The sequence below is a fragment of the Rutilus rutilus genome (genome assembly GCF_951802725.1).
Source record: "Rutilus rutilus genome assembly, chromosome: 22".
NCBI lineage: Eukaryota > Metazoa > Chordata > Actinopteri > Cypriniformes > Leuciscidae > Rutilus > Rutilus rutilus.
The window spans coordinates 21,766,323-21,792,549 of record NC_140227.1 but is presented as its reverse complement, the minus strand read 5'-3'; the positions used below and the strand labels follow the sequence as shown (position 1 = coordinate 21,792,549).

The window sequence follows — 26,227 nt, the reverse complement described above, 5'->3', positions numbered from 1 at the left end:
TTTACTTTCATGCACGATTGATGGTAGCATGGTGGTTTGTCTGCTGGATCTGAGGAAACGGTTTGAAGGGAATGAACAGATTTGTGATCACAATGCTGATCAGTCTGGACCATTTAAACTCAATTACTCGGTTTTGTAGTTTGGGTGCTGGCCAGTACTGCTAAACGCAGATCCATTACAAGCAACATATGCTCAATGAGGCCAAATGCTGTTGTGAAAAATGGAAATAGTCTTTTGGCTTTGCTTGAGTGTTACAATCAGAGACATTTTTATGTCTCCCTGAATTACCAATATACTATTGGTGAAAATGACACATGAATCGATGCTGTCAGACAAAACCAAGGACCTCGAACTAATGAAAACTTGCCCACCATTTTCAGGGTCAGTTATCAGGGAGGGAGGGAGATTCAGAGGGTTAATATGAGACTTAATCAAAAGCGATCATCTGGCGCAGATTGTTGTTTAAGGAAAAGGGTCAGCGCAATGTCATGCTATTCACTTGCACTGCTTTTACGAGGCCATGTTAATTTAATAATTTCTCCATGTGCTTCGGTGATAGTGTTAACATGTTCAAGGTCTTGTTTTTCCCCTTACTTAAAAGGATAGTACACTACCACAAAAAAGGCATCATTTGCTCACCCTCATGTTGTTCCAAACAGTGGAGAACAAAAGGAGAATTGCTTAAGAATTGAATAATAGTAAACACCAAGACTGTCGAGCAGAAATGTGATCCTTGCACTATATTTCAGTCCTTTTGAACTCATCCAATAGGTTTATGTGAGAAAAAAAGCTAAATTAAGTCATTATTCACTGATAATTTGCCCACTGCCAAAGTTCTACAATAGGGCTGCTCGATATTGAAAAAATGACATTACAATATACATTGGGATTGTGTAAAAAAAAAAAAAAACATATATATATACTAATTTACATTTTCATTTTTTTAATTATACCATAATTTTATTTTGCCAGAAAACCGCAAAATGACCTTAAACTTGTTGGCATCAGGTTTAAACACTTTACAAATTACAAATCTGGTGAAATTAGTGGCTCCAAATGCATATTCTAAGGCTGTGTGTCCACCTAAGTGTTTTTAGCCAGCTCAAAAGCTTGAGTGCTTTGACAGCACAGCGGTTTTTCTTTTCATTTTTTTTTTTTTCAGTTTAGACACGTTGGTTGCTATGATACAGAATGTCCGTGGAAGTGTTACTTGTATCTGATGGTTTGTTTTTATAAAAAAGGCGATAAAATGTAAGGTATTTGCTCTGGCTCTTGTTTTAAATGATTTTGTTCTGTTGTTGTGCTTGTTGTTTTTGTCTGTTACCAATGTATAAGCAGGATGTGGCCGGTGTGGTATTTGTCCTGCCCCTCCTCCACTGTGGGTAAAAAGTGACAGTGATGAACGAAAATTGTTCAACTCTTTCGGCGCCTGGAAAAAAGCTCAGCGCCTCATCATGCTGATGGAGTTTTTAAATACACGGCACTCCCATTGAAAACAATTGACAAAATACGCTAGGAAAATTACGCTGCGGCCTAAGTGATTAAAACTCACAGCACATGCAGAGGTGTGTTCGTGTGTATGAGTACAGTGCCACACTTCACTCTGAAACATGCAGAGCATGTGTTTTCTGGAATTAAGCCATATTGCAATATTATTTTAATATTTCTTCTAGCATGCTTTGAAATTTATGGAAGCTTGTTTCTGCCACTGAATAAAAATAAAACTAGTAATTACAACTTCTTTTTCACAATTCTGACTTTTTTGCGTGTTATAAAGTTAGAATTGTGAGATTTAAAATATTTCTTCCCCTCAGAATTGGACTTTATAACTCGCAATTGACCCTTCGCAGGGAGTTTGATTGACAGGTGATCTGACCAATCATAATCCTCCATCCGTCTAATCCGCCATTTTTGTCCGACAAAGCAGTCAGGAGAGTTAGTAGATTAACTTTGGAGGATTTGAACTTGAAAAACTGTGTGTACGGATGTCTTTCCGCGGTTAAAACAACATTCCTTCTTATGTTCATTCATGTTTATTTGATGCTATAAATTAACTAGAAGGAAGAGATGATCGGTTCAGAGGCTCTACAGCGATCTGTCAGACACATTTAAAGAGCCACAAAACGGTATTTATTGTTTAAATTTCTTTTAAAAAATGTCCAAATTTGAAAGGTGAGACTTTGTTTCATATCATAAGTAACCTGGTCTGTCCTGTCTGTAAGTGCGTTGTCAGTGTCCTCTTTGCTCCGCAATGTATTTTTAACTGTGTGAGAACATGGTGTGGCGTGAGAGCGGCGTGGCTTGTCGGACATAGCAACAGTAAATAAAGGGGGCGGGTCTTTGTGAACGGTCAATTGCAAGTTTATATCTCACAATTCTGATCAAATAAGTCAGAATTGCAAGATATAAATTTGCAATTGCGAGAAAAAAAGTCAGAATTGCAAGATATAGGCTCAATCCCAATTTACCCCTTGGCCCTACCCCTCCATTTTGCGCGTTCCCGTGAAGGGGTAGGGTTGTCTCAATTCTCTTTTGGTTGGAGGGGTAGGGGTAGGGGTAGGGGTAGGGGGAAGGGGAAGGGCCAGATAGCCCTTGAAACAAAGATAGGACTAAACTTGCAATTGCGAGAAAAAAGTCAGAATTGCGAGATAAAAAGTCAGAATTGCGAGTTTATATCTTGTTTTCATTTAATTTTCATTCAAATTGTATTATTCCTTGGTGAAAACCAAGCTTCCATATAAATCTCATTTGCATTCAGAGTACAAAATATTGTGTTGACGCATCACCGTTTTTAGTTGTATAAAAATATTCTTCATACAGTAAGTTTTTCTGTAGTGTTCCATGGAAGACAATAAGGTATACGGGTTTGAAACGACAAGAAGCTGAGTAAATAATGCCAGAATTCCTTTTTAAAATGGGTGTGTTATATGGGCTTTGAATAGCATGTTGTGCTTCTGGGGTGTGTCTTTGATCAATGTTTGCTTATGAAAAGCTCTTCAAATGAAGCTGCTGTTTTGCAGCTCAATTAGTCCTTGAAGCTAATCTTAGGCTAGCTTTGAGTTCTTGCCAGCTTTTTGGACTTTTTTAAATTTATTTATTTTTTTACTTTTGGAGCATTTGTTTGGTTATAGGAGTTATGTAACTCTAGAACCTGCTCTGCGGTGATAACAGAAAGCTTATGCCAGCCAGGGCAGAAACTCAAAGGGTTTTAATCCCATGACATTACCGATTATCATTGGTTAGCAGGGTTCGCTGAGGAGAACAGCTTCTTTGTCTTGGTTGTGACATGTAAACCAAATGGCTTTGACGTGACATTGCAGGATTTTTTTTTTTACCCATGAAATGCACAGTCATTAATATTAGCAGGCTTTTGTGCATCATGGGGAAATTATCTGCTTAAAGTGCCAATGTATAAGAACATTCATTATGTTGATTTATTTATAATTTAGCTTTGTATACTGTGCCGATGACAAAAGAAAGCACACAAAATAAAATGACTGTTTGTAATTAATAATTCAGTCTTCATAAATTGGGGTGATAAAACCGTGGTGGGATTTTGATAAATTTGATTCATTGGTTTGCTGCCATGCCGACAAATTAGAGTGAGATATTGCGTAAATATAAATTTAATGTCATAAGTTTAGCAATTCCAAATAGCTGATTAACTGGATGAGGGACCTTGGTGTCTCTGATTGAAATTCAATTGAAGTTTTGTTCAATCAACAGAATCCATTTTAAGCAAAATACTGAATGCATGCATTCCATTTAACTGATTAAAGAGCATGTGTTGCCTCCTGTGAATGTTAATACTCGCATTTAAGCTCGACTAGCCAAGTTTCAGAATTCAAAAAGCAAAACATGATATTCAAAGCATGCCTGGCTCAGTTATCCAGCAAACATCTGGTCTTTTAATCTCATGTAATATTGACATGGGCGGTGTGATGTAATTCTCAAAAAAAAAAAAATCCATAAACTAAAAAAAAAAAAAAACATTTTTTAGGGTATTAACGATTTGATAACTTGAATACTTACATAAAATGTTGGATTGGTAGAACTAACTGAATCTTACCAGGTGTCCAGGATGGCACAGATGCCGTTAAACCGCTGTACCTCTTTCCTTCAATCTTCTGGTCTCTCAGAGGCAGTTGCGGTGAACATGACATCTAATTGTACTGACAGTAAGCCTCTCATACACCTTCATTAGATTTCATTAATAGTCCGGAGAAGATTATTACTCATTGCAAATGGAAATTAACCCTTGGCCATGCAGTAATGATTAGGCAGAGCGATTCTCCTGTAATCTACAATACCGCCATCCTTTTGCGACATAATATAAAGATTTCTAAATGTTCTGCATATATTACCCAAATGTCACCTGACTGGCTGCACAGCGTAGAGAGACAGATGTTATTTTCTGGTTGGATGCTACCTGCTTTTCATAGGATTGTGTCCTCAGCGCTTTAGATTATCTTGTGCAGTGATATGAGGATTATACAACTCTACAGGAAGAGATGTAATCTGCTCCCTTTTAATTAATCATGGAGTCTTAAAATGGCTTAGTTTAGAAAAAACTGCTTGTTTCATACCTTGTTTATTTATTTATTTTTGTGGAAAGAAAGACTATGGCTGGATGATGTAGCTAATAATATCTCACTATTTTTGAGCCATCTGATGATGGTCGTTAAATGTCCTTGTGTTTATGTTCAGTATTTGCTCTGAAATGGCTTAAAATGATCAATTTTCCATTCAGATGAAGCATAATTACAACCAAATATTAAACAAATTGGTTAAAATTGTAATGTAGCAACTAAATCACAAAAATCTAGTTAAAATAATCGGAATTATTTAATACAAGAACTAGAACACAGTGAAAATCTAGTCAAGGCATGTTTTATGAACACTTGAACCATCAAATAAAAAGTGCGTTAAATGATTGAGCTATTCACCGTGTTGCTTAATTTTATCACTGGCAAAACAAATATGAATATACTGTGAATATTTATTCAACCAGCCCTAAGAAGGACTGACTTAATGTTCTCATCCATGTTGGATAAGCACAGGATTTTGCTTTTAATCTCAACAGACTTTATTTATTGTAGAGTTGACGACGAATGTTCAAATCGCAGGATGCTTTTGAATTAAGGAAGCATGCCATGATTTTAGACTATTTATGTCCCATCCTCTTATTGGCTGGTTTTCCCAGTATCATTGTCCCTAATTCTTAGATTTCCTTAGTTTTCAAGGTGAAGGACATGTCATTTTTTTTTTATTTTCTTGGTGGGCTGAAACAGAGTGATGAAGATTTGTAATTAATTTAGCACTCTAGCTGATTATGTAAGCACATTTGTCTTTTTCGTTTCATTACATTTACATTACAAGATAAAGAATAATGTAAATCTGTGGAGAAAAATGGAACTACAGCGCACTCTAAATTAGAGCCATGGGGGCAGATTTCAGGCTGCCCTGCTTACTTTCACGTTGCCTTACGTAAACCTTGCTCCAGACCAAGATAATATCAATCCGCTTTAGCTATGTGTTGTCTGCATCAGGTCAGTAACTGTGTGGAGTAGTGTATCAAATTAATGAAAGTATACATCCTTTAGTTAACGTGCTCATGTGAATAGCCTTTATATAGTTCTGTTGTTGTTTTATTTCTGAGAATAGGCATAACTTTCTTTTCCTCACTGGAGATCCTCTACAACTTGAAATGTTCTAAAACAACATTCCGAGGCTATAAATACTACATTAAGGCAATTAGATATGATTGTACTTAAAGCCTGTCAATCAACATTAGAGTGCCGTCCTCAGGCTGAATAACGTGAGTGAGTTACAGTGAGTTACAAAGGCCTTCCATTCAATCAGAAGAGGATTTGAAGGTCCTTGAAACATTCATCGTTCTGCATAGCCTAATGAAGGATGGAAAACCACTGTGACTGAATTCAGTGAGTGTGTTCATGTGTATGACGAAACACTGATAACTATCAAAATCCTGATCTTATAACCTGACAATGCAAGATGACTATGTTCACATGAGATTTTAAATTGTCAGCCTTTTTTGAGGTTTAGATGCCAGATATACACACACTGAATATGCTTACAGTGTGTATTGGTGCAATTAACATAAATACAGGTAGGCCAATCATGTTTTGGTTAAACCATTAAAACCAGTAAGGATGTCCCGCTGGCTTGGAGTAGTGTCAGAGAGTTAAAAGACAGCACTGTGTTGCCACTGTTCATTGATCTTGTACATCTATTTGTATGCCTTGAAAACTTAAATGTTACATTGTTTCTCCAAATTCTGCTGATTCATCACCAATATAATGTTATCCAGCTGGCTAACACAGATGCAATTTTGCTGAAATAACAAAAAGGACTTGTGAAAGTCTTGAAAGAATCAGTAAGAATGTTCAAAACTATGAGCCAGTCAGTGATATTTTACATTGTATGCCACTGTTTTCCAGCATAAGTGGAATTATCCATTAGTTATAGGAACTAGCCACCAGGGTGGTTCCCTGAGAACTATAGGTTCCCCTAGGGCCGTTTTCCTGGTTGCATTCGCACCACCAGTTGGAGCTCTGAAGTGACGAAAGCCACGCTTGTTGTTGTGACTTTTATTTTGACGGCGCTGAGAACGCCATTGCGTCTGTCATACAAAGAAAGTAGACCGTATATGAAAAAGTATTAGCGTTTGCCATGTGGTTGATGTCCAATCTCGCTAGCTGAGCAGAAATGCATAATCTTGTTTTGCTTGATCCCCTCAAAGTTGGATTTTCTCCTTAGCAAGTTGAGAGGTCAATGTATCACTGTTTCCATGTTCATATAGTTAGTTTGTGGAGTAAATATATAGGTTGTAATCTGTGTACATGGCTTTTTTTTTTTAAATGGCTGGTGCTGGTGTTTCGCGTGCGTTCGGCCAATCAGTGTACACTTACATCACTGGTAGTTCCTATTGTGCTGGGTTAGACCCTTCTCTGAAGCAGGAGCTAATTTAGTTCCCCTAAAAGGAGTTCCTAGAACTAAAATCGTTCTAGTTCCTGGGGAGCGAACACACCAAAAACTGAGTATTTTCACCATTAGTTTTAAGAACTATGAAAAGGTTTCTCCTGTGTTGAGTCCCATATTGTTGAGTCCATTTTGTTATTGTACAACTTTAGAAGATATCTAGCTATAGCACACGTCTTATAGACTTATTTTACGATAATTATAAAAAAAATTGTAGCATTAATTTCTGTTCATTGTAATTGCTTAGAAAAGAGTACCTATATGTTTTTCAAAATGTCTCCTGTTTTACGAAAGAAAAAGTCATATTGTTTTGGAATGACATGCGAGTGAGTAAACGATGACTGTTCGTTTTTTTTGAATGAATCTCATAAACCATAATTGGTTTGATTGTGCATGTACACAGCGTGTTTCCATCATTCCAATTCAGTACATTTCATTTTTTTAGTACATTCCAGACTGTATCACGGCTTGCCTGTGATTTGTTCCCTGTTGACTGTGATCTGTTTGAAGCATGACCGAACATCAAGAACCTCTTGTAAGCTGAACATGTCTTTCTCTTTCTTTTCCTTTTGAAGACGGCACGCTTCTTTGCCCCTCGATGTCACAGATAACCCTGGCAACTTTATTGTGCCGCTGTGTCGAAGAAGTTACCCCTGTCGCAAATGGAAGTCTGCATCTCTTGGGTAAATGGAAGGGTTTAATATTCACTTGCTTAAGATGCTAATATCTCAGAGCTGCTGCATGGACTAACTGTCTTATTCTCCACACATATTTGTGGCTTGGTGTCAGGTAATGCAAATTGTCATACTCCCATCATAGTGCTGTACGACTGATTGCTCCAAAATACGAATCCATGTTCATTTAATAGATGTGTCTGCCATGACTGGGCCACAGTAGTGCTGTAATGCTCCTTCTTTGTGGCTTCTGTGGAAGCGGACCTCCTGTGTCTGATGGTGCACTCAGATGGAAAATGAAGAAACACAGATTCATCCTGCTGCGTAGCAGTAGGATGCCATGTCGCTGATTGTGTGACATGTCGTATGGTGCAGGGTTTTACCGCGCTAGTTTGGATGGAGGGCTTAAAGTATAAAATTTGAATGACGTCTTATTTCTTTTTAAATACCACATCATTCAGTGTCTGTCCACTGTCCATGAATGACAGTTCTGACTGAACTGTACTGTGGATGTCTAATGTCCAAAATGAACAATTGCCATGTTCCCAAGTATAACAATTAGGGATGTTAACCGATGACCGTTTGACCGATGGTTGACCGTATCAACGTTAACCGATCAAAGTTGTCGGTAGTTGGTAAAAAAAAAGAAAAAAAGTGATCTCTAAATTAGGCTATTATAGACAGTGGACTAAACGCTACTACAGTTAGCCATCTCATTCCAAGATATTTTTGTGTGAAGTGAACAAATCCCTCACACTCAATTTTTCATAACTGGCCTGTTTGTACTTAATAAACCAATAAAAACATCTGGCGCGAGGTCACAGCTTTTGGGTTCGCGCGCTCACAAGGTTTGCGAAAAGTAAAGGCTACAGGCTAAAACACTCGAGGTGATGAAGCGTGCAAAGAAAAGTAGTGTGTGGGACCATTTCACCAAAAAGAATGACACAGAAGTAAGTTGAAACTTGTGTGATACAGTGCTTAAATACAGTAGTAGCACATCATCTATGATGTAGCCTAAGCCGGTGATGATGATGATCATCTTTCTTTATTATTGTTAATGTTAGCACTAACGTTACTCAAACTAAAGCGGCGTCTCTTCGGAGCTGTCATTTTCTTAAATGAGCCGCGGCAATGTTTCAAATGAGTTTCTAACACTAGACAAACGCCTTTATTTTCAACGCGATCACCTTGTACCCAAACCATTTCGAAACTAAGGAGCCATTTGTCCTCCGATTATATACAAGCTCCTCGGCGCCGCGTTTGCGGGACTCATGTTTCGCGCTGTAGGGAATTTAAAAAAAAGTGACGTAAGTGGAAGGGCGACAGTGTGTGTGTGAGCGGGAGGCAGAGCGGCAGAGAGATGCGGCAGAGTTGCGAAATTGCAGGCGCTGCTCGAAATGGCTGTTATTTCAAATAGCGTAGCATATTTTAAACTAATCGGTTAACCGGTTTCAACCGGCTAATGATGCTCGGTGGTCGGTCAAGAAATGTTTTAGTTTTCGCCATCCCTAATAACAATATTATAATTTTAAGTACATATAAAAATATACATATAACAGTTGTTTAATAACAATTTTATTTAAATATAAAAATTTATTTAAATAAATTTATAATAAAAATAATGCTAAATAAATATAGTTGAATGTATGAATTATTTATGGTTGAAGATTTCACTTGCTATTGGCAGGTATGGTGAAATGTTTTGGACAGCTACCCTCATAATTATGAGTCTTATTTACATTTTTTGATCAGTGTACCAGTGTCATTTTTTTATCCTCCGTGTTTTAAACAGTGTATAAATTATTAGATAACTTGTCTCAGTTTGTCGCAGTGTTTCAGTAACAAATTATTTTCTGTGCTGCACAAACTTACAGGCAGTCAGCAGATATATAATGTTTAGTACTTAAATCGTACCAATAACACATTGCTACATGCTGGAAAAGTTTTCCACAATATAGTTAGTATAGAAAAGATTGTAGTCTTTGTTTTGTGCTAGCACACCAGCATAGCCAATAGCACGTCCAGAGATCTCTCATGATCATAAGTCTCCTCTAGTTTGTATGAAAATTCATGCTAGCCTGGCGTCCGTGGAGGATTGTTATTCCGTGTCCTGTTAATTAGCTGTGTTGTTTAGCCTTGTTTGATGATTTTTAATTAGCTTTGGTGATGACAGGTTCTGATAAACATTAGTGATTACCACGAGAGCTCGAGACGTCGCTGTACATTAAATGCCGTTGACCACGGATCGAGATAACATGTCAGGCTTAGAGTGCAGCTACAAATAACATCGGTCATCCCGTGGGATCTTGGGCTCAAACAGTTGGGTGGAGCGTTTGGAGATCTCTCAATCCTGGTTTCATGAGATCAGACTTTGCTTGAGCCATGCAGGGAAGGCAATGATAAAAGGATGAAATGAAAGAACATTAAAGTGTGCGAGCATGAGCTCAGGCCTGTGAATCAAAACAAAATGTTGAGACTAGTAATGGATGCACTGTAACCATTTTTGGGATATGTGAAAGATTTTTGCAGAATGATATTACGCTGCTTTTAAAGTGAAATGTCCAGTGAGTGGCACTAAGGCCGCGTGTCCACCAAAGCATTTTTGGCTAGCTGAAAACGCCAAGCTGTGTGTGCTTGAGAGCGTTTTGGCAGCGCAGTTTTTTTTTTCAGTTAAAAAGTATTTGCTCTGGCTCTTGTTTTAAATTATTTTGTTCCGTTATTATTGTACTTGACGTTGTGCAAGCAGAATAAGTTAATAATAATTGAATCATGAAATTTGTGTTAATATCCTAAGGCCCTGTGTCAACCAAAGCTTTTTTCAATGGGAGCGCCATATTTTTAAAACGCCAGGAGCGTAACGGGGCGCTGAGCGTCTTTCTCTTTTTTACCGGGCGCCGAGAGTTGAAGAATGTTCAACTTTTGGTAAAACGCAGCACTCATCACTCATTTTTACCTAGCTGTCCAATCACAGGCGAGGAGGGGTGGGACAAAAGCACACCGACCAACCACCCGCCACATTCTGCTTGTACGTCAACAGATGACAACAACAAGCATAATAACAGAACAAAATCATTTAATACAAGAGCCAGAGCAAATACATTGTTTCGACATTTTTATATAGAAACAACACAGAAACAAACTATCTGTGAAATAAGATACTAGTAACACTTCTGAGGATAATCAGTATCATAGCAAGCAAAGCGTCTCAACTGAAAAAAAACCCTGTTGCGATGCCAAAACGCTTGTTGTACGTATGTACGTACGTACTGAAAATAATGTACTACCTACAGTACACTATCATTTATACTTAGGGTTTAGTGTTAAAGGGATAGTTCACTTTGAAATTAATTTTTGATATGTTTTAGCTTACCTCAAGGGCATCCAAGATGTAGGTGTCTTTGTTTCCGCAGTAGTTTCAATTTTGATATTTTTAGGTCAAACCGTTCTTGTCTGTCAGTCATATAATGCAGGTCTATGGTCACTGTCTCAAAACACAAGCACAGAGTCCAAATTAAAACAATTCCCCATCGTCCAAATGAAACAATTCCCCATCATAAGTACACATTGATGGCCTAAGACACGAAATGAGCGGTTTGTGTGAGAAAACGAACAGTATTTATATCGTTTTTACCTCTTATACACAGCCACGTCCAAGTGATCTGATCTGACATGTACGCAGACTGGTGCATAGATATATACACTAGATGTCGCCTTAAAGACATTCGTTCCAATGAACTGCTGTAGACAAGGCGACATCTAGTGTATATATCTATGCACCAGTCTGCGTACATGTCAGATCAGATCACTTGGACGTGGCTGTGTATAAGAGGTAAAAACGCTATAAATACTGTTCGTTTTCTCACACAAACCGCTCGTTTCGTGTCTTAGGCCATCAATGTGTACTTACGATGGGGAATTGTTTCATTTGGACGATGGGGAATTGTTTTAATTTGGACTCTGTGCTTGTGTTTTGAGACAGTGACCATAGACCTGCATTATATGACTGACAGACAAGAACGGTTTGACCTAAAAATATCAAAATTGAAACTACTGCGGAAACAAAGACACCTACACCTTGGATGCCCTTGAGGTAAGCTAAAACATATCAAAAATTAATTTCAAAGTGAACTATCCCTTTAACAAATCAAATGCAAATGTGAGAAAAACGCATTTGCCAAAGCAGCCATGCCAATTTAGTTGTTTTCTACAAGTCTTTTAGCTCTTTAATCGTGACTCTTTTTCACTGGACTCGGGATTCTCATCGCAAGTGCAATGCTGTCCCAAGTGATCTGTCAAGCAAGTTTACTACAGCAGAAAAGCCATACAAATGGAGTTGGTTATGTGATGCAAACATCAAAATCACTGTATTAGTTTACAACCATACACTACGGTAAAAGTGTTTTGAGGTCATGCCACAGTATTGTACAAAGAACAGTGCAAAATAAGTCATTATTAATTAATAATCTGCCTTTGTAATCATAATTTGAGTGAAAAGTAATAAAAGTTGTTGCCATTGTATTGCCTTTAGTGTTCATTTCAACTGGAAACTTGGAGTTTTGCAAAAATGCATGGTTTTCAAATGAGCCTAGGTTGAAAATTGACATGGCTCTGAAGCAATAAGGAAATGGCTATTGATCAGAGACCCAAATGCAATTCCAGAGACACAAGTTAAGACTATCATACTAGCCGTTTCTTAAAACCTAACTTCAAATAGTACTGTTTTGCTGCTCTTATATACTTCATTTCCAGCTAACAAGGAAATAAACATTCTAAATCAAGACTGCAATTACATTTAAAGGCCAATGTTGATTTTAGACACAATAAAAGAAGATTCTAGCCTCTGCTAGGTATTAGAATGCAAATTACAGCCTCTGAACTTCAACTAGCGGGTTCTTAATTGCAAAAGCCTCATATTAGTAATCAAGGACTCCACTCAGAGACCATGAGATCGATAGTAGTGGCTGCTGTCGGAAAAAGGCTTTCAGGTGATTGTACTCGAGGCAGACATATATCTAACAGCAGCTGCTAAGTTACCTGTTGTGTCATTCCATTGTTTGGATTTGCATACCGTCTTAATGCGTACTCTGCTAATACATACTTTACATAATACAGTATATTCTATTTATGCAGTATGTGTATTGTTTGTAGTATGCAACATTTCAGTATGTTATATAACCTTGCATGGGATGCTGTATTCCACAGTGCAATGTACTTGCAAGTTTATTGTTGTTTATGTGTGGAATAATATCAGCTGTACTTTTTTTGACCTTCTATTTGTGTGTGCGTGCGTGCGTGTCCGTTAGTTATCTCTTTTTTTATATATTTTAATGGATTATTGTTAAATTGGACTGATTGGCCAAATTAAGTTAAAAAGAAAATCCTTTGCTTTTTAAATGTGTAGGCTATGTGTATTTTTTTTTTGAAATAATATCAACCACATTTTTTTAACGTCTCTTTCTTTTCTCTCTTTTAATTTTTTATTATTTAATTTTTGTTACTTTTTTTAAGTGAAATTGAATTGCCAAGAGAACAAATTTTAATGAACAATTAGATGGAAAATTGGTAAATAATCCGTTTAGATTTTCAAGATAATAACTACGTTCCACTCTCTGAATAAAACGTGATATCATGAGGTCATATGCCAACAGTTTAGCAGAAACATTTCACATTATTAAAAAAAAACATATTTAATGGAGTATACAGTAAAAACGTTCCAAACATGACCATAGAGACAATAAAGAATACATTTTGCTAATATACTCTATGCCTGGTCAATCTGTCTCCCCCCTCTGGTTCTCACATACAGGGGATCTTTGCGTATCCATTAAAGGGAGTGGCTGAGTGTGGAATTCATCAGTATGCGAGCTGGGTAGAGCAGGAGGTAGTCATATACTTGAATCCACTGGCAGACATTCATATCCAAGCTACTTTGATCTTAACTCCTCGGCTTCTACATCCAGCCCTGATATATCAGCACCTTATGTTTCTGTTCACTCATCATATTTTACATATCTACTGTGTCACACGCATTTCTGAAAGAGAGTAAATGGAGCTCTTTTAGTCTGTAGTACATACTAGATACACAATCAGTGCAATTTCCTCTAGTATGTTGGTTTTCTTGTTCTTTGTAGTGACTGTACCGTGCATAATAATTGTCATCCGCTCTAAAGAGTCTGAAGAAGTAAAGTTTGGCGGTTGGAGCTCTGGAATGCGTATTTTCTGCTCTGCAGTGGGTCTGTTGTCAACCATGACAGTTCGTATTCTGGCCCAGTCTGTGTGATTTGTCAATATAACGTCTCAACTTGTCACCACAGGAGGAAGAATTTTGACAACAGTCAAACCAGCATGCTTCACTGGAAGCTGCAAATGGACTGCAAAACAGCAGAGCATGCTCCCACAAAACTTATTTTTCCAAAAAACAAACCCCCTGAAAGATGAAAAACGTGCTTTGATTCCCTAACGCACTTTGTAATGCTATTTGACTATGTAAATGTGTGCTTGAAGTGTTGAATGAGTTTCATTTGAGATACAGTGGATATAATTAGTGCTGTCAAATCGATTAATCGCGATTAAATTCATTTAAGATAAAAGTTTGTTTATATAATTGTGTGTGTGTGTGTGTGTGTGTGTGTGTGTGTATACACTCACACAAACATGCACATTCACATTTGATATATATATATATATATACACATACATACATACATACATACATACATACATACATACATACATACATACATACATACAGTACATACATACATACACACACATATATACAGTGCTATGCATAAGTTTAGACACCCATGCTAAAGTTGACTAAAAAAGAGGAATAAAAAATAATCTTTTGGAAATTGAACTTAATTGCCTTAATTAAAAAAATTAGGAAAAATCCAACCTTTAAGGACACTAATTTTCTTTGTGAATGAATAATGTATCGTAAATAAATAAATGTTCTTCCTTAAAATACAGGGTGCATTATAAGTCTGGACACCCCTATGTTAAATTCCCATAGAGGCAGGCAGATTTTTATTTTTAAAGGCCAGTTATTTCATGGATCCAGGATACTATGCATCCTGATAAAGTTCCCTTGGCCTTTGGAATTAAAATAGCCCCACATCATCACATAGCCTTCACCACACCTAGAGATTGGCATGGTTTTATTTCAGTTAGCCTAATAGCTGGTTTGATTTGCATTGAGAGATGATCTTATGGAAAGTACTCCATGCCAATCTCTAGGTATGGTGAAGGCTATGTGATGATGTGGGGCTATTTTAATTCCAAAGGCCAAGGGAACTTTATCAGGATGCATAGTATCCTGGATCCATGAAGTAACTGGCCTTTAAAAATAAAAATCTGCCTGCCTCTATGGGAATTTAACATAGGGGTGTCCAGACTTATGCACCCTGTATTTTAAGGAAGAACATTTATTTATTTACGATACATTATTCATTCACAAAGAAAATTGGTGTCCTTAAAGGTTGGATTTTTCCAATTTTTTTTAATTAAGGCATTAAGCTCAATTTCCAAAAGATGATTTTTTATTCCTCTTTTTAGTCAACTTTAGCATGGGTGTCTAAACTTATACATAGCACTGTATATATATATATAGAGTCCCTGACAAAAGTCTTGTCGCTAAACTATTTTGTAGAAACACCTGCAATTAACCTGACTTTTAATTAATCAATTGGTGTTAGAAATAGCTCATATGAAAAGCTAAAACCCTTCCAAATTATGTTTAATGCACTGAAATAAATTAGTTTCACTGAAAAAAGATTTATTATTTAATCAAGACAGAAAGGTCAAATTTTGGCAAGACAAAAGTTTTGTCGCCTATACAGAAATTGAACAAATTTACTGCAAATACAAAAATATGTCAGCAAATTAAGTAGTGGTGCTGTGAGATCCAAATGTAATATCTTGTATGACTTCCATGAGCTTGAAGGACTGCATCCATGCGGTTTGGCAAGGATTCATACAATTTATTGATGAAGTCATCAGGAATAGCAAAGAAAGCAGTCTTGCATGCCTCCCAGAGTTCATCAATATTCTTTGGTTTCGTCTTCCATGCTTCCTCTTTCATCCTACCCCACATATGCTCAATGATGTTCATGTCTGGTGACTGGGCTGGCCAATCCTGGAGCATCTTGATCATCTTCGCCTTGAGGAACTTTGATGTGGACATGGAAGTATGCGATGGAGCACCATCCTGCTGCAGAATTTGGCCTCTTTTATGGTTGGGAATATAAGAGGTAGCTAAGATTTCTTGGTATTTTAGACTATTGATGTTGCCTTCCACCCTGCAGATCTCTCGCACAGCCCCATACTGGATGTAACCCCAGACCATGATTTTTCCGCCACCAAACTTCACTGTTTTCTGGATGAATCTCGGATCCATGCGGGCTCCAGTAGGTCTCCTGCAATATTTGCAGCGACTGTGGTGTAATTCAATAGAAGATTCATCTGAAAAATCCACCTTCTGCCACTTTTCCAGCGTCCATCCTTTTAGCAGGCTGTGGGCCTTGGCAAATGCCACACAGTTTTTCAATTGTCTTTTGTTTAGTGCTGGCTTCTGGGCACTGATTCCACCATGGAGGCCATTTCGAGACAGAATCCGACAAACTGTTCTGGTTGACACAGGGACTTCAGGTGACCAGGGGTCTCATTTATAAAACTGTGCGTAGGCACCTTACTAAAAGTGTACGTGCGCCCGAAAGCCCAAAAAGTCGTACGCAAAAAAATATTCAGACTTATAAAACCGTTCGTACGCCAGAACCTGCGCAGAATTCACTTTATAAATCCCAGTCAGCGGAAGATTGTGCGCACATGCGTCTCAACCCCAAAATAACCATATATGGAGCTTACAACGCCTAGTTTTACTATGCAGATCCTCATCTACATATCATTTGCATATGATTATTCATCCACGTGATAACGTTTAACGTACAAGGCACGTTACATTATAAAAAATCATGTAGTTGCCTATCCCTGCCTTGTTTTTGAATACATAAATCAAATAGTGTATAAAATACATTTCAGAGAAAGTTTTTCTCAATCTTTTCCACTGGCCGAATTGTATTTTTAATTGATTTATATTTTTAATGGAAACAGATAGGCCTTGGGCATTATTTGCACTAAACTATTTTCTCAGACAATCTGGTATTATCATGATAAGCAATTATCTCTGTGGTTAAAACATTAAAACAGCACGCCACAGGAAAAGTGTTCAAAAACATCGCCTCCACAACAAATATTTCTACTGACTGAATTTGAATATAAAAAATGTTGTAACTTCTCAGTAATGATTTCATGTTTAAGTGTTTAACTCCATTAATTTGAATGGAATATTTAATCTAAATGTTTATATCAGAAGTAAAACATAGTTTAAATCATTATTTTATTTATTTAAACTGTTATTTGCGTCAGTTTCACTAAACGGCCCAACGCGCTCGCTGACGCGGACATTTAAAGGAGAACTCGGTAACTCTAGCGAACTCTAGTCACTTCTTCGCTGATTTTCCCTTTTGTTGTCGCATGTTTTCCCCACGAGCTCCCCCTACAGCTGTGGGGGGGCGTATATTTCACAACACGGTCGTAAAAAACTCACTTGCGGCGGCCTCCTCCCCCTCTCTACCGCTGCTCATGTGCGTTTGTTTTGATCGGAGCAAGCCAACTGTATCGTGTGGAGCTATGTCTACCGAGGTGGGTAATCTGGTAATACATCATACATGCGTGTGTTTATGTCGAATTGCCGTAAAGCAATTTGTGTTTCGCGCTCGTTCTCATTCTCGTTCTCGCTTCTCACGAGACTTCCCATTTCTATCTTGCCGGGACGGTAGTCCCCAAGTTGCAAGGTTGGTTTTCCGCCTGGGAACGCTGGGGGGAGCGGGGAAAGTCACCAGTATCACCAGAACAGGTTGTTTAACCATCCAAATGATTTCTAGACAGTTTTATTACGTTAAAAAAGTTACCAAGTTCTCCTTTAAGAAGGGATGGATATTTGCTTCAAGTGACAGGCTTGGTGAGTGAAATTATATTTGTATTATCTTTCTGTATATGTTTAATTTTCTTTAGATTTTCTGTCTAAAAGTGACCAAAAATACATTTAACTCCAGCTCACCATCGGTGTCGCCAAACTGCTCCATCTCCAAAACGTTCGTACGCATGGGTCAGAGTTTGCGTGCAGGTGCGCAAATTTTCCCGTCAAGTTTGTTTTTATAAATCACAACTTATGCGTCGGAAGTGTCGTACGCCTCTTTCAGGGCCTGTTTTGTGCGTACGCAACGGTTATAAATGAGGCCCCAGGTCTTGTGGAGCTCTGCTGCAGTGGAAAATGGGCTGGCCTTGGATTTTCGAGCCAACAAACGGTCCTCTCGAGCAGACCTGGGCTTGTCAAAAACGTCTCCAGTGTCTTCAAATATTTTTTTTATCCTCTGTACTTGACGCTGAGACACATTGAAGGTGTCTGCCACATCGGCAGTGGATCTGGTCTTCAGCCTCTTGATAATCAAAACTTTAGTCTCAGGGTGAATCTTAGGCATGTTTGCAGAGGTCTAGTTGCAGTTGATGTGAAGGTCTAGTGTACTGGGGTTGTTTTTATACACACCTGAGACCTAATTGATCCATTATTAGCCACATGTGAAGCTCATATGACAAGGCGACAACACTTATGTCTTTGCAAAAATTGACTCAATGGGCTTTACCAAGCTGTGAATATTAGAATACTTTTTGACAGTTTTGTTTTGCACTGAAACATTATTGCAAAAGCTGTTGGGATTAAAATGAGCCATTTCTTGTAAAAAAAAAATCTTGATTAGAAATATATTTCAGCGGCACTTCAGGTCAATTTGTACACAAGCGACAAGACTTTTGTCAGGGACTGTACATACACATGTGTATTATATAAACAAACTTTTATGTTAGATGAATTTAATCACGATTAATTGATTAATCTCATATATATATATATATATACTCACACAGACATGCACACACATTTATATATATTTTTGAAGCCCAAAGTGCCAGTGAAGTGATGAGTCCCATCTTAGGACCCAAGCAATCCAATTGGTTCAAAGCACGTTTAATGGGTAATCGCTTTAATGCCTGGTTACAAATCAGATATCACATTATTATATAAGTCGTTTGAACTACGTTATAACGACCATTTATGTATTTTAACTTATATGTTTCATATACTAGTTTATAACTGAAGCTATAGATTGTAAAATCAAAAATTATATATATATATATATATATGCCTTATTGCTTAATAACAATTAACAATGTCGCAAAACATACCTAAAATGCAATTTTTTCAATTTAACTATATAAATAATCAGGGCAAAAATAAAAGATTATTACATGAATTAAAGTTTGATTGATTACATTTAAGAATCACGAGAGCAGCTTTAGATCAGGCATACTACTGGAGTCCTAAGCTGGGACTCATCACTTCGCTGGGACTCAGCACTTCACCACACTCCGGATAACAGAAAATGGGCAAAGAGGCGGGATTAGCTGAGGTGACGTGACGGCTAACAGACAGCAGACAAACGGCTAGTAGTGACAGCATCGGCAATCCAACTGTCACTCAAGTGGCCACGCCCTTAATTATGCAGAACTTTAAGCTTAATATAATTTAAACGGATGAGTTCACCCCCCACCCACAGTTGTCATGAAGGGCAAAATGAGCTATAATCACCAAAACCATTTTTTGGCACCAAATTTTTTTCTGCTGTAAAGTTTTACATAAGTTTTTTACATAAGCTTCACTGATTATGTGTAAGGCAAGACAAGTTAAGTTTATTTATATAGCACATTTCATACACTATAGCAATTCAAAGTGCTTTACACAGAAATGAATTAAAATAATCACAAAATAAAAGCAATGAAAATTAAAACAGTTATAAAAGGAATTAAAAGAGATATAGTGTAGGACATACAGTACAGTTTTTTTCCCCGTCTTTTTTACCTGATCAAAATATCAAAAGAGCTAATCAAATTAAGTCAGATGAATTTGTATTAATTGGTTAACAGTGCATGTGGATTACTGTGAAAAACATGTACAGCAGAAGTATACTATCCAGTGGAATGTGTTTGTATTATGCAAGTGTGCAGCAATAACACCATAAATTCTGACCTATGCCAAAACAATCTGATACTAAAAGTCAAGAGGTGTAAGACACAGACTGTTTATTTGGCCTTCAGATCCTGGAAGGATTGGATATTGGCTTAAGTGTGTGTGTGTGTGTGTGTGCGTGCGTCCACGTGTGTGTGCGCTCTCACACTTGACTGATTGCTGGTCAAGGGCACGGAACAGAGCAATTGCAATAGAGCAATGCTTCATGAAAGGACAGTGAGGGAGTTCTATAGGTCACTTTAGTTTAAAGTCCAATCCTTACTATTATCTTCTTATTAGCAAGCATATAACTATAGGATATTGGTTGCTTATTAGTACTTAAAAAGCAAATATTAATGCCTTATTCTGCATGACCATATTCTACATCCCTTTAACAGCTACCTTACTAACTATTAATAATCAGTAATTATGAGTTTATTGAGGCAAAAGTCATAGTTAAAAGTTAGTTTATAATGAAAATTTGACCCTAAACTAAATCTTTTTTTAAATATATTTACACCATTCAAAAGTTTGCGGTCAGTGATATATAAATATTTTGAATTTTGAGAGAAATGAATACAGCAAGGAAGTTAATACAGCAAGTAATTCAGCAAGAACACATTAAATTGATCAGTAGTGACAGTAAAGATGTTTATAATGTTACAAAAGATTTATATTCCAAATAAATGCTGTTATTTGACATTTTCTGTTAAAAAAATATACAACACGATTGTTATCAGCATTGATAAAAATAAGCAATGTTTCTTTAGCACCAAATCTGCATAATGAGGATATTAATATCCTACAGTACTCAACATTTGAAGTGGATCAAAACCTTTCATCAAAGTTATACATTAATTTTGAACAATACCCGTTCTTGTCTCAGGACAAGTTTGATTAACTTTTATCCACTTCGAATACTGTATATTAATAATATAATCACGTGACTCCTAGCTCCTTCCATCACAGGAAAATTACATTTTAAAATATACAGTATTCACATAGAAACCAGTTATTTTAAATTATAATAAAATTTCACAATTTTACTTTTACTGTATTTTTGATCAAATAAATGCACCTTGGTAAAGGAATAAAAGAATCTTACCATCCCCAAAACGTTTAAATGGTAATAATGTATATATTTTAATTAGTTCACTGGCAGCAGTGTTGTAATGTAACGGAGTACAAATACTTCGTTACTGTACTTAAGTAGAAATTTCACGTATCTGTACTTTACTTCGTTATTTAAATTTATGTCAACTTTTACTTTTACTCCACTACATTTCCTAGATAAAATGTATACTTTTACTCCGCTATATTTCCACTAAGCATCTTTGTTACTCGTTACTACAAAATAAAATCAGAAGAAATGTGTGCGACTACAATAAGGGAGGTTTGGCGAATCACTGCTCCTAGATTGCAGTACGCACGCTCCGCACGGCGCGCGCTCTATTACAGCGTAATGCTTGTTTGTTGCCATGCCAAAGGAGGAGGAAGCACAACTGAAACGCCATGGAAGCACGAGCACCTGGAGCACGTTTAACCAGAGCTGCCAACTCTCACGCATTCTCCGTGAGACACACGCAATTGACATTTTTCACACGCTCTCATGCCACAAATGCATTTTCTCACGCACAGAAAAATCGCGAAGCAAAGAGGACACGGAGACCGACAGACTAGACAAAGCAAGTTACTTTATGACAACTTACCGAAATGTATATTCCTCATACATAATATCGATCAATAAGTGTTTTTCATCAGCGTGAAGAGGTCAATAACATAGCTGAAGGACAATAATGTCACATTTACCTCAGGAAAGCCATTTAATAAACATAGGCTAGCCTATAGCACAGTTGGCAAGAAAAAAAAAATTGCTATAGAGAGTATTTTGCTAAATATGTGTTCTATATTACATATTTACTATATTTTTACTTATATCATTAAAGTTTTTATTATAATATTAAAAAAACGCATTATATTTAAGTATTTTTAACCTTAAATAATAGCCTACTACCAGCTGATAAGGCTCTCTGTATGTTTACAGCATTAGGTGAGTTGTTTTTATTGTTGTTTTTTTTGAGAAAAATTAAGGCCTATCTTGTGTAGCCTATTTATACAAATGAGTCAATATTAAATCAAATCACAATTCAATTGAAATAATAAAAAAGCGTAGCTTACCAGAAATTGTTCCATCTAAACATTGTAACATGTCACTAAACCTAATAAAAATTCAGTTTAATTACAAAAATGTTAGTGACAATCACAATACACTTATTGTGATGCAAATTTTTTTTACAGCTAAAGGTACATGCAGTGGGAAATAAACGATAACACAAGTAGCCTACAGTACAGGCTACACAGTCCCTCCAGTTTTTCGCGTTTCCGTGATCGCTGAATTCAACGCATAATCCAAAAAAAAAAATATATATTTTTTTTTACTTTTACTTTAATTACTTAAGTACATTAAATATCAGAAAATTACTTTTGATACTTAAGTACAGTATATATCAGATACTTTAAGACTTTTACTTAAGTAATATTCTAAAAGATAACTTTCACTTCTACCAAAGTCTTTTTCTAGTACGATACTTGTACTTTTACTCAAGTATTGCTTTCTAGTACTTTATACAACACTGACTGGCAGTCTCAGAGAATATGCTGTGAAAAGAAGCAGGTTACCACACTCCCCATCTGTCTTTTAAAGACCTACAGTACCATGTTTCATATCACCTCTACTGTATTGGCACGAGCGCTGTTATGTGACACTGTGGCGATAGGGAGCGCTAGTTCTCCAATAGCTATAGCATTGCTACTTAGCATGGACAAAGGACAAAGCTGATGATGGGAGGGGGGATGTGGAGGTGGGCGGCAGAGCTAATTCATCACTATAAACGCCTGTGGAACAGAATGTGTCCAACTCTGTGCCTGTCAAAGGACCGAGTCCTACAGGCAGTTAATTAACTTTCCGTCCGTACCGAGAGGAGGTGTAAATGACACAGGTGCCAGCCTCCAAAAGCAACAGTGACGTGCTGGTTGTAGATTGAGTGCTCTGATGTACTCCCATTAGATTAAACAAAGTCAGCTGTGTAGCTTATCTCCTCACAGCTAATGTAGTTTTGAACAAAACTGTAAAACTTTCGGCGGGATAAAGTCCTCATAACTTTATTTCTCAAATGGAGTTACACGTTTGTAATTTTGTGGTGACAGGGAGATGCTATATTGCACCCTGACCTGAGAGACTACTGAGACATGAAATCCAATTTGATTTCTAAAGGAAAGTACAATTTACTCAGAACTTGCAACCAACTGGAACATATACCATGTAATTCTGACACTAGATTTGAGATGTTGGTCTCTGAAAGATTAAAAAAAGAGACCTTAAAGGGAAAGTTCAACCAAAAATAAAAAAATTATGTAATCTTTAATGCACCCTCATGTGAAACCTGTATGATTTATAATTTTTTTTGCTCAGTGAAGCACAGTAGGAGTTTTTTTTTTTTATAGCAGATTGTCCAAGTAGCTTTTTTTTTTGTCATTCGGACTTCTTTTATTATGCTTTTATGGTGTTTTTGGTCCTTTTTGGACTTTGAGAGCTAATGGTCACCAATCATTTTTATTGTACATAGGATGGAAGTCCAAACATTTTGCTAAATATTTCAGAGAAAAACTGTAGATTGTTCATATTGTGTATACAGTAATTTGAAAAAAATGTTGGGGTTAGATTATTATTATTATTTTTTATTTTTTTTGAAAGACAGAAATCATTGTATTCAACAAGGATGCATTAAAATGATCAAACGTGAAATAAAGACATTTATAATTTTACAAAAGACCTTTATTTCAAATAAATACTGTTCTTTTGAACTTTCTTTTCATCAGAGAATCCTAAAAGAAAACATGGTCTCCACAAAAATATTAAGCAGCACAACTGTTTTCAACATTGATAATAATAAGAAATGTTTATTGAGCACCAAATCAGCATATTAGAATTTCTGTAGGATCATGTGACACTGAAGACTGAAGAAATTTTAGCTTTTAGAAGAGAAAAAAAAAAAAAACATTTAAAAAACCTTACCGACCACAAACTTTTAAACCGTAGTAGGCTACATGTCTGCTATGTAATAGTTAATTTAGTCAACTTCAGGCATATAGATCATTTCAAAGCTAATACACATGAACTAAAAGCTGATATATACTGTGTGTGTATGTGTATGTGTATGTGTATATATATATATATATATATATATATATATATATATATATATATATATATATATATATATAATGTATGTAGATGTATACAGGGCCGGATTAACAATTTCCTGTGCCCTGGGCAACAAGACTCAGGGCCCCCCGTAGTTAGGGGGGTTCGGGGGCATGCTCCCCCGAGAAAATTTGGATTTCTCTGACCTACATATGTGCAATTTAGGACTTTTGAAGGCCAAAAAATTATAAGAAATTAGCTTTAAAACCTTGTCATTAGATTATTTGTCAATACCTGCTCTCTCCTCATCTTCATATTTCTTATTCTCTCAGTCTTCTTATCCTGGCCTATTTCTACCTCTCCTAAAGCTGAACTTTGACTGATAGTCTTTTCATTTTCGTCTGTGTCAGTGACGAAAATAAACATAGGCTCAACTGATATTTATACGTTTTATGAATCATTTTCTTAGACATGTTAATTTACTCAAGGCTACCAGGAAAGCTGTAGCCTAAGTCAGTATTGCCATTAGGAACCTTCTGCAAGCTTTGGGATTTGAAAACGTCTGTTTTTAAATGTAAAAAGTAATTTTAAATAATACAAATTATAGACTACGTTTACCGCAGTTGGTGGAATTGGCAGACGTTCCCTTTAAGCATCGTGCGCTGTGGAAACGCGTCAAAGCATTCTCAGGTATAATTATGCAGCATGAATGATTTTGAATTAATATTTTCATCATGTCGATATGCAATGGTCACATAATGTTAAAACTAATCTTGCTATTGATATCTTTGTTAGACTACCGACCCTATATAGAACAAATGTCCGGCTAATATCGAACCTGAAACGAACTTTACCGCGCTCAACCAGCGGGAGTGCATTTCACGAATGAGTAATCGCTGGCGTTCAGCGGGGAGGGAGGAAAGTCTGCGTGAACCCGCATAGATGCAGTTTATGCAGTGAAAACTGTAAAGAGTTTGATAACTTTATTAAATTTATGTGTATTTCCTACCTGTCAGGGCCCCCTAGATGTCATGGGCCCCTGGGCAAGTGCCCAGTTGCCCTAATGGTTAATCCGGCCCTGTATGTATATGTATATGTATATGTATATGTGTTTGTGTGTGTGTGTGTGTGTGTGTATATATATATATATATATTAGTATTATTATTTATTTTTTTTACACTTTATTTTTACATTGTCCTTGTTACATGTACTTACCAATAAATTATGCATAATTAAATGCAATTCACCCTCAACCAAATCCTAATCCTACCTTGGCTATATTAAGTACGCTACATGTTAATTATTATTACACAGTACTTAAATATATAATTACACTCTAACAATGACACCTTCAAATAAAGTGTAACCTATTTTTTTCCCCTTTCTTTCTTTTTTTTTTTTTTTTTTGCTAGCCATATGTGAATAAATAGCTGTTAGCATGTGTTCAGGACTTTCTCTGAAAAAGATGGTAACTTAAACTCTTGTGGTGAACAGGAACTAGCCTCTCTCATATTACAGCAATATGTGTTAATTATTCATAGTAAGGATCAATGCCTTGACTAAATATATCACTGAAAGTCATTTTCTCTTCTTATGCAGCAATTTTCTTGGCATATGATATTAGCAAACATATTTCATAAAATATCACATCAAACACATTTTGATAAAATGCATTAGGCAAAAAGGTACAAAAACTGCCACTGCATGGGCGCTACCCTCTCAAAGGGGTATTACCCTTTCACAATCATATTTACCCCTAAAAGGTGCATATTAGTGTGTTAAACATACATATAAGTATCTTGGTACCTTTTGAAAGGGTACTGCCTCAGTGACAGCTTTTGTACGTTTTTCTGGGAGTGTTGTGATGTGTGGTTTGATTATTTTCATCTAACTCAGGAGCCTAAAGTATTGGTAGGTCCCCCAAGTGCACAGTGAGATAAGGGAGAATAGACTCCGAGCCCCACTCAGATAGAGCATATGTTCTGCCCTGAGATACCAATCCTTTAATTGTTACTGACAGACTGCTCGCCGCAGTTACCGTGTCACCAAGCGTTTTGTGGGGGACAGTAATGAAAAACGTAAAGCGTCCGTTGTCCCTGTCCATACTCCTTCCCCCTGTTTCTCTCCCTCTCTGTGGCCAAAGATAAATCGAGGTCTTCCTGCTAGCCTGCAGGGGCTTGAACAGGTTCAGAAGCTCTCCGTAAATTAGATCGACAAAGATATGG

The 26,227-nt window shown here is 36.8% G+C and overlaps 1 protein-coding gene across 4 annotated transcripts in view; it reads left to right on the top strand.

Moving 5' to 3' along the window:
• The window catches only part of iqsec1b (IQ motif and Sec7 domain ArfGEF 1b), a 176,471-nt gene that overhangs the window by 51,857 nt on the left and 98,387 nt on the right, over positions 1-26,227 (top strand). For 2 of the 4 annotated variants that reach the window (XM_084395316.1, XM_084395302.1), the window contains exon 3: positions 7,578-7,685. The exons of the other annotated variants lie outside the window; for them this stretch is intronic. In XM_084395316.1, the coding sequence (XP_084251442.1) occupies positions 7,578-7,685 (108 nt within the window). The remainder of the gene's footprint in view (positions 1-7,577; positions 7,686-26,227) is intronic. 4 annotated transcript variants of the gene reach the window in all.